The sequence below is a fragment of the Protomyctophum bolini genome, assembly GCF_963924005.1.
Source record: "Protomyctophum bolini genome assembly, chromosome: 3".
Classification (NCBI taxonomy): domain Eukaryota; kingdom Metazoa; phylum Chordata; class Actinopteri; order Myctophiformes; family Myctophidae; genus Protomyctophum; species Protomyctophum bolini.
In genome coordinates, this window is record NC_137864.1 from 45632026 (window position 1) to 45646150 (window position 14125).

Sequence of the window (14125 nt, forward strand, 5' to 3'; positions counted from 1 at the left end):
CAACACGACACAAGGTGCAGTCACTATGACTGCTCACAAGCGCCGTTCAAGTTAACATTTGGACATAAGAGGTTTCTGCACGACAGTGACGATATACAGTGTGTTGCATTTCAGACTCTGAAATGCAAAAACACAGTAGAAACACATTCCTAGGTGGTTTTGAAATGCGATTCAAATCAGATGTTTCTCAGTCTGGGCACGGAGGCACTGAAGCCGGCTTTACACTTCATGGTGAAAGATTACAATGTGTTGTGAGCTTGTAGATCGGCATTTTATTTTATTTTAATGGACCCTTACGTTAAGGTTCAGTAACTCTGAGAGAGTAAAATGGAAAGATAGAAAGGGGTTAAATAAAACAAATAAATCCACGGGGCCACCAGCTAAATTATTGATATTTAAAGAACCTAATGGACCCTTAAAGGTGTCTATAACTCAGAGAGTTATGGACTGGACCACATGGTTCCATTTATATACCCTCAAGAGATTTTACAGTGTAGATTGGGGTCCCAGAGAATAAAATAAAAAATAAATCCCATCAAATAGGGGTCTGTGGACCGTGGCCTACTGCAGTGGTTCCCAAACTTTTTCATGTCAAGGACCCCCAAATTGACACTCATTATCCCGCGGACCCCCATTAGAAAATATACGCCAGGGACCCCCATAAGAGAAGATTCGTACGGCTCTAGCAGTGACTCTCAACCATTTTAATTTCAAGGACCCCCAGTTTGACCCCAATTTATATTGTAAAATCAATGTTAATTTAACTCTGAGAGTGTACAAATACATTTGTACACTCTCTGAGTTACAGACCCATAAGGGTCCATTTGGTTCCAAACTATCATTTAGTTGGGGTCCCCCCTGGAACTCCCTCAGGGACCCCTGGTGGTCCTCGGACCCCATTTTGGGAACCACTGGCCTATTGGCATATCAAACTGGGGAAATGAAAAAAAGCTACAGTACAGTAGTACAGTACTGTACAGTACAGTACTACAGTATGCTGGTCGTGCCTATGCCAAAGCACCTCTGATGAGGTGAGGCATTCTGCTTGCTTCTTCACTGCTGCTCAAAGTGCTTTACAGGGAGCTTACCGGCCCAGCCATGTGGATGGAGGGGGTGTTTGTGCAGCTCCAGACATATCAGACTGGGATAAAAGGCCCAGGCAGTGCTAGAGCGCTGCTGTTCAACTTTACATACTGGATTACACATTGGTTCTCCACCTTTTTACACTTTATCTTTTTCAATAAAGTGTATTAATGTACTCTCAACTCTCACTCTCCCCGCCCGGCTTCCGTCCCGCGAACACGGGCCAATTGTGTTCGTGTAGACGCCCGACAAAGCCGGATTGGGTCCAACAACCTCCGCGGTGGTGGGCAGGGACTTTATCACCTCAGCACAACAACCTCCGCGGTGGTGGGCAGGGACTTTATCACCTCAGCACATCTCTTTCCCTGCATTGCTCGCATTCGATTATCTCCATCCTCTCACTTTTCATGGAATACTACAAAGATATTGAAGCATTTCTCCCACCGCTTTACACCTGCAGACCTCTGTTGTGACAATAACACTGTGATTCTCAAGGGCCTCGCCCCCTACCTCTGAGGAGCTGCTGCTTGTGGTTCAGACAGTCCCTCTCGATGGTGGCCAGCTCGTGTTTGTGCTGCTGGATGATCTTCTTCAGAGCGCTGTCCAGCTCCTGCTGCTGCTTCTGGATAAACTCCTGCTCCTGTTGAGGAGGACAAAGAGTCAACGTGAGAACACTACCTACTGAGGAACCGCTCGGTGTGTCTCACACACAGGAGGAAGTAAGGGCTGTCACATTGACATTGTACACACAAGTACACATTTGACCATTGTCACACAAATAATAGTTTTTGGCATTGAACATTGGAACACAGTGGCAGATATGACAAATGACTTAAATATACAGTACAAAGAGAAACAGAGAAAAAGAGGAACTAACCAGGTGCTCAACGGAGATAAAACAAAACGTGATAATGATAAAACGGTGCTCACACGGATCAAAAACGGGATCAAGACAGAGAGGATCCGCGCACTCTTGGTTGAAAATGAGGAACGCCTTTTTAATTTAAAGGTAGAGTAAGTGATTTCACTCATAAAACCTTAGGTTTCGTTTTTGCCTTGGGACCCAGCCTTTCATCCAATCAGGATAGAGAACCAAAAACGAAACCTACGGTTTTTTGACCCCCAGGGGTTAACTGGGGACAGGGAGGAACTCATTATATGGTCAGCACACTCTATAGTAGGGAGGATTATCACAACAAAACAAAAAAATAAGTGATATTTGAATTAAGTGAAATCACTTACTCTACCTTTAATAAAGGCGTTCCTCATTTTTTTACTTTGAGTGCCCGGATCCTCTCTTTTTATCTATAGATTACTGACATATTTCATATTCTTATGCTTTAAAGAAATGTAAAAGACACTTGCAGGCAGACACTTGCGGCGCTAGGGGAGAGAGTATATCGTTAGTCGGAGCTAGCAAGATGCCATTCAATCCCGTTTCACCAGCGTGTCAGCTAACCCATTCTGACCTGAGATCAGATTCTAAAAATGTCTTCTACATCCTGACAGTTTTCCATTCTGACCTGAGATCAGATTCAAAAAATGTCTTCTATGTCAGTCGCTCTTCGATTTAAAAAAAAAATAGCAGATCTACAAGCTCGTAGCGTGCCACTCGGTGGCGCGCTACGAGCTTGTAGATCTGCTATTTTTAAATAGCTAAAGCATAACATAATGCTAACACCAAAATGGGTTCCCGTTCAGAATGGGCTAATAGTCTGCTGTCAGATATCATTGATATAATGGTGGGGGACAGAAATCCATAACCACCATCTTATTATTATTATTAACCACCATCAGTCGTCGTTTTCCGCCCAGTTATTGATTTTGGACATGATGATCGCTAGAAGCTCATCATCACCAGACTACATGACCTGCTCCTACTGTGACTGTCTGTGATGCATACAGCATTGCACGCACGCACGACTGTATGTCTACCCCACAGCTACTGAGGCCAAGGCGCTGTGCACTGAGAGAGACAGCAGAGCAGTACACACACACACACACACACACACACACCCTTCACTTACATCCTGTACGGGGCGTTGCACACGACACAGGAAGACGACTGAACCGACTGTACCATAATGTTGGCCACTCCCTGTGGATCACAATGCATTATATCCTCCTACACAGTTACACTGCTGTTGACACCCAAATACACGCGTGCGTGCGCGCTATAGCACCAAGATGAGTTACCATGAATAGGAACTTTACAGGAAAAACAATGCCGTTGCATTCATTCCACTGTGTATAATTCACAGTCTGCAGAACATGGCATATTATGATAAGATTGTCAAGGCAAGAGGTTCATTTCCAACACGGGATGTGCAGTGCTTTTGAAATACCACTACCTGTTCTTTTAATGAACTAAGTAAAGTAAAACCCTCTATCCTTAGTAAAAAAAACGACCCGAGTTACAACTGTACTTGGATTGCCTTTTCCGTCTGCACCAAATCTCTTCACCAAGAATAGCCGATCTACAAGCTCACAGTGGGCTTGTAGATCAGGCTATTTTGGGCAAACGTTCCCACCAGAATAGGCGTGCCGGGTTCAAGTGGATTTTTATAAGACGATGATTAAAGTTCAAGCTCCTCTTCATTGTCATTCCTAACTTTACATCAAGAGATTCACAGCAGAACCAAATTAGCCCTTCGCTAAGTCCCTCCCCAACCCGTCCAATAGGCACGTTAGCAGCGAAAGAGACTGCTGTCCTTCTCACCCATTGAGATGCATGTTAAATGACGGGATTTCTCCATATAAATAATGGATCATTTCAGAAGCAAAACCTTCAAAATGTCTTAGAAATACGAGGAAATGACAGAGGGAGAAATCAACTTTTAACGACCGCCTGACAGATGTTTTCATGTTGCACAATTATGTAATTGGCTGCTACCCCCCCCCCCCCCACCCCATCTCAAAATATGTAGTTTCAGGGACACACCCCCCCCCCCCCCCCCCCCAGGAGCAAATGTTTGACTTTAAAATGTTCGCTTTTAATATAAGACACATCTTTTGTGAATATTTTTGAATAGCCAAAGTATAAAACAATGGTTAAAAGTGGCTAAGATATAGCTCAAACATAAAATGACACCGGACTATATGCTTTCCCAGTGTGACAGACAGTGGGGTTGTGAGGCCTTACCTCCTTCTTGCGGTTCTTGAGCATGTTCTGGTACTTGGAGAGCTCCTTGTCCTGCTCGGCCTTGATGCGCTTGGCCTCGTCCCTCAGCCGGTTGGTGTGCTCCTGCTCCAGACGCTCGATGGTCTGCTTCTGCTGCCGCTCCAGGTTCTCCACCTCCTGGTCATACTGGCGCTTCTTACTCTGAGGAGGAGGAGAGAAGCAGTGTTTAATATCACCTCCTGGTCATACTGGCGCTTCTTACTCTGAGGAGGAGGAGAGAAGCAGTGTTTAATATCACCTCCTGGTCATACTGGCGCTTCTTACTCTGGGGAGGAGGAGAGAAGCAGTGTTTAATATCACCTCCTGGTCATACTGGCGCTTCTTACTCTGAGGAGGAGGAGAGAAGCAGTGTTTAATATCACCTCCTGGTCATACTGGCGCTTCTTACTCTGAGGAGGAGGAGAGAAGCAGTGTTTAATATCACCTCCTGGTCATACTGGCGCTTCTTACTCTGAGGAGGAGGAGAGAAGCAGTGTTTAACCCATTCTGACCTGAGATCAGATTCATACGAGGTTTCCACTGGACACACACTGCTCTGATTAACCCATTCTGACCTGAGATCAGTTTCTGAAAATGTCAGTCGTTCTTCGATTTTTTTCAAAAATAGCAGACCTACAAGCTCGTAGCGCGCCACTCGGTGGCGCGCTATGAGCTTGTAGATCTGCTATTTTTCAATAGCTAAAGCATAACGTGGTGCCAACACCAAAACGGGTTCCCGTTCAGAATGGGTTAATATCACCTCCTGGTCATACTGGCGCTTCTTACTCTGAGGAGGAGGAGAGAAGCAGTGTTTAATATCACCTCCTGGTCATACTGGCGCTTCTTACTCTGAGGAGGAGGAGAGAAGCAGTGTTTAATATCACCTCCTGGTCATACTGGCGCTTCTTACTCTGAGGAGGAGGAGAGAAGCAGTGTTTAATATCACCTCCTGGTCATACTGGCGCTTCTTACTCTGAGGAGGAGGAGAGAAGCAGTGTTTAATATCACCTCCTGGTCATACTGGCGCTTCTTACTCTGAGGAGGAGGAGAGAAGCAGTGTTTAATATCACCTCCTGGTCATACTGGCGCTTCTTACTCTGAGGAGGAGGAGAGAAGCAGTGTTTAATATCACCTCCTGGTCATACTGGCGCTTCTTACTCTGAGGAGGAGGAGAGAAGCAGTGTTTAATATCACCTCCTGGTCATACTGGCGCTTCTTACTCTGAGGAGGAGGAGAGAAGCAGTGTTTAATATCACCTCCTGGTCATACTGGCGCTTCTTACTCTGAGGAGGAGGAGAGAAGCAGTGTTTAATATCACCTCCTGGTCATACTGGCGCTTCTTACTCTGAGGAGGAGGAGAGAAGCAGTGTTTAACCCATTCTGACCTGAGATCAGATTCATACGAGGTTTCGATGGTTAAATTGATTGAGATTGTGATGCTATAATTATTATTAACAAATTTCACCCCACATTGAGAACCAACACCCTTCCTAAGCCAGCCAGCAGGTGTCAGCAGTCACCAGGGACAACATGGGTATTACCGGAAAGTGGAGAGAAAGAAAGTGTCTTTCACAAAATGTTCGATTGTGTTTCGAATTGAAACGTGATGGAATTGTGACATTATTTAAATGATGTGCCAACTGGTTAATGGAATATATATATATATATATATATATAGGTTATAATGAAAATATATAGAATATAAAGGCCCTGTTATCACAGACTGGAATTTGGATATAACAAATGGCAAAAGCAGCACATCTACAAGCTCAAAACGTCTCGCGTTTATTTACAAAAATAAAGTAAAAAACACGCAAAAGGTTAGAATAGTTAGAACACTGGGTGCAAACGATATGGTACAAAATGTGACTCCTAACCAACTCCTATAGTGCGAGTGCGAGTGCGTGCGTGCACGCGCGTCTCTCTGTATCGACACACAATGGAAAGGGAATGACTTGCGTGTGTTTACATTCCAGAGTGCAACAGCTTTTCTTTGGCAAAAACAGCCTTACGGTAAAACTCTTAACTTTGACTGACGCCGAGATTTACATTTCACTGCAGGGCAGAACTCGGTCACGGGGGGCACACCGATGTGAGAGCCTCAGGGGGGGCTTATGGAAGCTGAGAGGTGAGGAGGCACGTAGCAGAGGGGCATGCCAGGGCTTACTTAGGCTGGCATTGACTGGTGGGAGTCAAAAAAACTCAACAAAAGGTCATTCCAGGGGGTGCCCTGCCTAAATGATTATAGTTAGGAACCAAATGGGACCTTTTACTGGGTCTGTAACTCTGAGTGTGTACAAAAGGAACGGGTCCATTTGGTTCCATTTGTACACACTCAAGAGTGTAATTAATTCACCATTACCAGCACTGAAGAGCAATTCTTCAGTGGAGGAGAAAAACAACACGAATGCAGGAGGTGATGTGTTGAAGTTTTCGGGCATAACTACACGTTCTACAATCACAGATGTCAGAGTGCAGAGTGCACACACACACACAGTGCCGAAACAACAAGGACAAACAACAAAAGACAGCGTACGTTGGCAGTAACCTCGCGTCACCAGACTTTCCACTCTCACCTCGGAGTGACATTGGCTCACCCCTGGCTCACCCCTGTGCATTGCACATTTCTGTTGTAGCCAACGTGTCCAAAATCACACCAACCACAGCAAGCCTTTTAAACGCTCCCCCATTAGCAAGCCGGTATAACCCGTTTTCACCTACCGGGCCGGAGTTGCGTCCACCCCGCTCGCGGTGCTAATTGGCCGAGTGAGTCAACATTTTAATCCACGCGACGCGCCTGCGAGTTAAAAGGGATTTCCAACCTAAATCCCATTTGTTCTGATGTGAGCAGAGCTTATATATAATAGTGTGGGAAAAACAATACCCTAGAGTCAAATTCCAACACTCAAATGTCTCCTTCGCCCTTCCTTGTGCTCGACCTCCATTACAGCCTTACAGTATGTTAATAAGTAGAAGATCTACTTGGAAAAAACACAAATCTTCTTTTAACATTCAGTAGATTTTCTGTGGTCTGGGTTTTCCTGGCTCAAACAAGTGCTCTTCTTTTCCTGCTGTTTGTGACGCAAGAGCCAGCAAATCCCATATACGTCAATGGGATTTGCCAGCAGATGTCACTGTTTTAATTGCAGCTCAAAAGGCTTCCAACCCCCAGAGAAAACTCCAGGCCACAGAATGTTCAAAGTTCAGGTTTTTTGGGTGTAATTGAGGTCATAATTAATGTCACGAAACCTTTAACCCATTAAAACCAGGAGAGTGTCCTTTAGAGATTTTAGCGTTGGCTATTCAAAAATCGCAGATGTACAACAAGCTCACAGCACGTCACTTCGTGCCATGGTACAAAAAACTAATAACACAAAAATGTTGTTGGAAACACTCCAATACATTCAATAATAAGTAGGTCGGGAGTGGCTTATTGTCGGCCAGTAACACACGGGAGTCTGTCCCCGTTACAATGCTTCTGAGAGGTTCCTGGAACAACATATTTTCAGATGGGGGGTCGGTGGCCAATTACATATAATTTTTTTGAGGTCCTTGACATGAAATATTGATGTTAATACATCTCCTTCTCAAAGCGCCTGTAGGTGTGTGAACTGACCGTGGTCTCCTTCTCAAAGCGCCTGTAGGTGTGTGAACTGACCGTGGTCTCCTGCTCAAAGCGCCTGTAGATGTGCTCTTTCTGCTGCTGAAGCTTGTTGCTGAGCTGCTGCTGGGCTCTCTGCTCCTCCTTCTGCAGGAGACGCAGCTCCCTCAGCTCCTGGCGCCTGGCAGGAGGAGGAGGAGGAGGAGGAGGAGGACGACACGGAGAGAAGAGAGAGAGAAAAGAGCCGTTATGGAGAGATCGGTACAGTGTTCATTTTGACGTCGAATTTTGATTTCGGTTTTCTTATGCGACCACACGTGGTCCCAAAATGTCACCACCCTATAGTGGAGAGTGATGAAATAAGTGACCTACTTTATACTTGGTTGTATGCCACTGAGGACTATAACCCATTTTGGGCGAGAACCTTTTGGTGTTTTAAACATTATGTTATAATTTAGCTATTGAAAAATAGCAGGTCTGCTATTTTTGAAAAATCATGAACATGTGGTGCAAAGCTTTGAATATTATATACTCTTTCAGAGCGAACGTTTTTAACTCAAATCTTTGCTTCTGGGAGGTGGTCCCTGAAACAACACATTTTCAGATGGGGGTCAGCGGCCAATTTAATATATTTTTGGGGGTCCTTAATATTGAGAACCACCGATATAGAAACATGAGGTTTTTCAGAAACAAAATACATTTAAAAAAAGATTTTTTTAAAATTTCGACGTCATGCCTAAATGGGATAACAAGCCGAGCCTATGGGTAAAAGAGTGCTGCTGCTGGTGGTATTATTTATTAACCTGAGGTATCTCATCTCCTCGTTCTTGGTGTCGTTGTCGGTGATGATCTTGGACGTGGTCACGCTGACCTCCACTCCGTCCACCATGAACCTACGCGTCTTCTTCAGCGTCTTCTTCTGACGCTTGATGTCCTGAGAAAGAAAGCGAGAAGAATGGCAGCCTCTCCGTGAGCGACAGTCTGCAGTTCAGTCTTAAAACTCCACACGCCGTTTAGTGGAGTCCCTCAGGAATAGCGGACCGACAACAAATATCCACCTGTTGGTGGCTCTATAACATGCCAATGTGAAAAGGGTGGGATATATTCCTCTCCCATTCATGATCAAACAGGACCGGACTGGTGTGTGTGTGAACAGCCAAAGCACTAACGGATGCCTGATCGCCTCACACACACCACATCTACAGCGTCTACACCACATCTACACCACATCTACACCTCATTCTACACCACATCTACACCTCATTCTACACCTCATCTACACCACATCTACACCTCATTCTACACCTCATCTACACCACATCTACACCTCATTCTACACCACATCTACACCACATCTACACCTCATTCTACACCTCATCTACACCACATCTACACCTCATTCTACACCTCATCTACACCACATCTACACCTCATTCTACACCACATCTACACCACATCTACACCTCATTCTACACCACATCTACATTACATCTACACCACATTCTACACCACACCGCTCAGTTGTGAGCTAGGGTTCATGTATGGATGGAGTCCCACCTGTGATCGTGCTGGCCTACATGACTTCAAATCGATGTTAGCACAAGTGATGAGACTTTCTGGGCATTTCTGCCTGATGCACCTCCGACGGTGCAATGGTGCTGGCTGCAGGGTTAAGTGGTTAATCAGACTAATCGATTATATTTGATTATAAAAAGAAAATATCTATTACAATGTGTCAATTTGTTTATATATGAGATATTTAAAAAACAATAAATATGGTCCTAAATATCGGGTTTTGCCATATTTTGGGTACGTTTCCCAGGCCTTACCTGTGAGGAAACAGATCCTGGCTCTTTGGTTTTGGAGAGGAAGCTGGATATGGAGAGGTTCAGGTCTATGCTGCTGTTATCAGCTGAACCGGTGCCAGAGTCTGAGTCCTTCTCTCTGTTGTTGTTGGCCTGCTCTGAAACATCTCTCTGCTTGTCTTCGCCGGGTAACGTCAGGGTCACCTTCAGACCCTTGTAGGGGTCCTCTTCCTCCTCCACCACCACCGGGCTGGGCTCTTCCACCGCCTCAACCCTTTCTTCCACAGGAGCTGCAGCGCCGTCCACAGTCCCAGTGGTGGCTTTTCCTCCTTGTTCATCAGCTGTGACGTCGGCTCTGTCCACCTCTTTCTCGTTGTGGTCGGTTATCTCCAGCTGTTCCATCTCCTGAGCCGGTGCTTCGGGCTCAGGCTTTAAGGTCTCCGGTTCGGTCGGCGTTATGTCCATCGCGTCAGACTCTGCGATCTTCTCCTCCGGCGGTGTCTGTTCTACGATCTCTGCGTCCTCCACGGCCGTTCTCTGCGTCTCTTCTCGCTGTGGTTCGACCGCCGGAGCACTGGGTTCTTGGACCGTGGAGCTGGAGTCCACAACGTGGTTGGACACGGGGAGCTCCAGGGTGGGCTTGGTGGGTGGCGCTGGTTCAGCCTTCTCCAGGACAGGCTCCAGAACGGAAGGAGACAAGGGGACCTTCTCCTCCTCTGAGCTGGCTACGCTGACGTCCGACGGGGCGCGTTTATGGCCCTGGAACAGGGGTGTCGAGAAGAAATTAGCAAGGAAAACGGAGAGGGACAAGGGAAAAAATAATAATTCGTTACATAAAACCTGATGTTACTACTGTACGTAAATACGATTTAGGGCAGAATGGCGGCTGGGACAGCATTGCATTGCTTACACCCCAGGAAATTGGGGACCCCCAGGGGTCCTTGCAAGGGAATCCGGGGGTCCCCAAGCTAAATTATGTAAGGATTATGCCTTGATTGTAGAAGACTTTCTCCTATAATCCAAACCCTAGAAAAACTAAAACCTTTAAATCAGACGTGTTAACTGATAGGATATTGCTTATATATTGGTTGGATGACAAAAGACAGTTAAAATAGCTGATCTACAAGCTCACCAGTCGTGTCTCTGTGTCTTCCTCCTCCTCTTCCTCCTTGTGGTCTAAGATCTCCTCCGTGAACACCTCGGCTTTGGCTTCAGCTATCAGCTCCCTCACAGGCTTACTGTCTGTCACACTGGAGACGAACGAATGCTGCATACAGGACACACACACACACACACACACACACACACACACACACACACACACACACACACACACGCGCACACACACACACACACACGCACGCACGCATTTAACATCTTTATTCGCATTCACATTTTACAAGAAATTTCTTGAACACAAACAATAGTGGATGCGCAAGCTTGAGAAAACTCTACAAGTGCTTCAGGATACAGATCACGGGTACAGAAAGCATCTCCTCACCTCCAAGCTCTCCTAACAGAAGTCCCTCTCATATCTTTTCTCGTTGTCTTTATATATACCTCTCTCTGCCATAGGTGTGACAAAGGAACCAGAGGTGTGACATGGCCTTTTACATAGAGCTTGATCAAACGGTTGATTCAATCAAAGGCAGGTCTTCAGGGAAAGTCGTTTATGGTGCCTTTTAACAAAAGGAGCTATAACACCTTCTAATTGATTGCAGATAGAATGGAATGATCATATAATAATAGCACCCATGCAATCATAAATGACGAATCAATCATAACAAAGCCTATCAGCATTCAGAACTGATGACTTTAGAAGAAATGCCTTTTTTCTGATGCTTTTAACACTTGAAGCTGCAATCCAGAACCTATTTTAATGAATATAACAGGTTGAGCATGTTAACCCATTCTGACCTGAGATCAGATTCATACGAGGTTTCCACTGGACACACACTGGTCTGATTAACCCATTCTGACCTGAGATCAGATTCTAAAAATGTCAGTCGTTCTTCGAATTTTTCAAAAATAGCAGACCTACAAGCTCGTAGCGCGCCACTCGGTGGCGCGATATGAGCTTGTAGATCTGCTATTTTTCAATAGCTAAAGCATAACATGATGCTAACACCAAAATGGGTTCCCGTTCAGAATGGGTTAACACAATAACGGGCCTTGGTGTGTAAAGGGTTGAAAACCACTGACCTAGAGTAAACCTTTCATCATTAAACTCATTCAAAATAACATATCACCCCCCTGGTCCCCCAAGACAAGCTTACCTTCTGCCGGCCTGAGAATATACAGTTCCTTCCATATCAACACCTTCAACGGTGGTAGAACACTATTCTGTACGTTCAAGCCCATCAAGCCTTTCTTGGGGTAACACAATGCTTTCAGGTGTGTCTCTCTGTGTGAACACCTGTACGAAACGACTCCTAACCCCCTTGACTGTCTGGAAGTGTAACTGGAGCCCGACACACACCGTCTGCGGCGCGACGCGTTGCCGCGCGGCGCCGCCTGGAAAATAGAACTGGGTTCTATCGGCGCGCCAGGCGACGCGGCGGGACGCGGCGGACGGAGCCGGTGTGCGATAGGTTCATTGAAAATAATGGAGCCGGCTGTGTCCGCCGCGCGGCGGACGCAGCCGGTGTGTGGTGGGCTTGTGACTCTCTGTGTGAACACCTGTACGGAACGACTCTGTACACCATACTGTGCCGAGTGTGCCGTGCTCAGCAGATGTTCACCTCAGGTCCAATGAGGATGTCTTACTGTTCTCATGGACAGGCAGGTCCAAGATGAATAGGACTGGCACACTTATATTGTCGTTGTCGGGCAGAAACCTCTTATCTCCATATTATCTCCAAGTGTTTGTTTCATTAATTAATGCCCTACTTGATCAGATACTACAGCGTCACATTAATTAATGCCCTACTTGATCAGATACTACAGCGTCACACTAATTAATGCCCTACTTGATCAGATACTACAGTGTCACATTAATTAATGCCCTACTTGATCAGATACTACAGCGTCACATTAATTAATGCCCTACTTGATCAGATACTACAGCGTCACATTAATTAATGCCCTACTTGATCAGATACCACAGTGTCGCATTAATTAATGCCCTACTTGATCAGATACTACAGTGTCACATTAATTAATGCCCTACTTGATCAGATACCACAGTGTCGCATTAATTAATGCCCTACTTGATCAGATACCACAGTGTCGCATTAATGAATGCCCTACTTGATCAGATACTACAGTGTCACATTAATTAATGCCCTACTTGATCAGATACCACAGTGTCGCATTAATGAATGCCCTACTTGATCAGATACCACAGTGTCGCATTAATGAATGCCCTACTTGATCAGATACTACAGTGTCACATTAATTAATGCCCTACTTGATCAGATACTACAGTGTCACATTAATTAATGCCCTACTTGATAGATACCACAGTGTCACATTAATGAATGCCCTACTTGATCAGATACTACAGTGTCACATTAATTAATGCCCTACTTGATCAGATACTACAGCGTCACATTAATTAATGCCCTACTTGATCAGATACTACAGTGTCACATTAATTAATGCCCTACTTGATCAGATACTACAGTGTCACATTAATTAATGCCCTACTTGATCAGATACTACAGTGTCACATTAATTAATGCCCTACTTGATCAGATACTACAGTGTCACATTAATTAATGCCCTACTTGATCAGACACTACAGTGTCACATTAATTAATGCCCTACTTGATCAGATACTACAGTGTCACACTAATTAATGCCCTACTTGATCAGATACTACAGTGTCACATTAATTAATGCCCTACTTGATCAGATACTACAGTGTCGCATTAATTAATGCCCTACTTGATCAGATACTACAGTGTCACATTAATTAATGCCCTACTTGATCAGATACCACAGTGTCACATTAATTAATGCCCTACTTGATCAGATACTACAGTGTCACATTAATTAATGCCCTACTTGATCAGATACCACAGTGTCACATTAATTAATGCCCTACTTGATCAGATACTACAGTGTCACATTAATTAATGCCCTACTTGATCAGATACTACAGCGTCACATTAATTAATGCCCTACTTGATCAGATACTACAGCGTCACATTAATGAATGCCCTACTTGATCAGATACTACAGTGTCACATTAATTAATGCCCTACTTGATCAGATACTACAGCGTCACATTAATTAATGCCCTACTTGATCAGATACCACAGTGTCACATTAATTAATGCCCTACTTGATCAGATACTACAGTGTCACATGAAAGCATCAAAAGCAGGAGGTCTGCAAGCTTGAAACACTGCACTTTTGTCCCCAGAGCTTGTCGATCTTCTGCTTTTTTCTATCGTTTTATTTGAATCGTGAAAAGTCACAGTTTGGGATATAATATGAGGTTCCCTTCCCACCCGACAGAGACGATACAAT

At 44.9% G+C, this 14125-nt stretch overlaps 1 protein-coding gene across 1 annotated transcript in view; it reads right to left on the reverse strand.

Annotated features, from left to right (window-relative positions):
• The window catches only part of LOC308312559 (STE20-like serine/threonine-protein kinase), a 49182-nt gene that overhangs the window by 7533 nt on the left and 27524 nt on the right, over nt 1–14125 (reverse strand). The window contains exons 8-13 of the mRNA XM_080759185.1: nt 10782–10916; nt 9674–10408; nt 8648–8778; nt 7902–8025; nt 4226–4405; nt 1594–1723 (exon numbers count right to left, since the gene is read on the reverse strand). Of these exons, the coding sequence (XP_080615311.1) occupies nt 1594–1723; nt 4226–4405; nt 7902–8025; nt 8648–8778; nt 9674–10408; nt 10782–10916 (1435 nt within the window). The remainder of the gene's footprint in view (nt 1–1593; nt 1724–4225; nt 4406–7901; nt 8026–8647; nt 8779–9673; nt 10409–10781; nt 10917–14125) is intronic.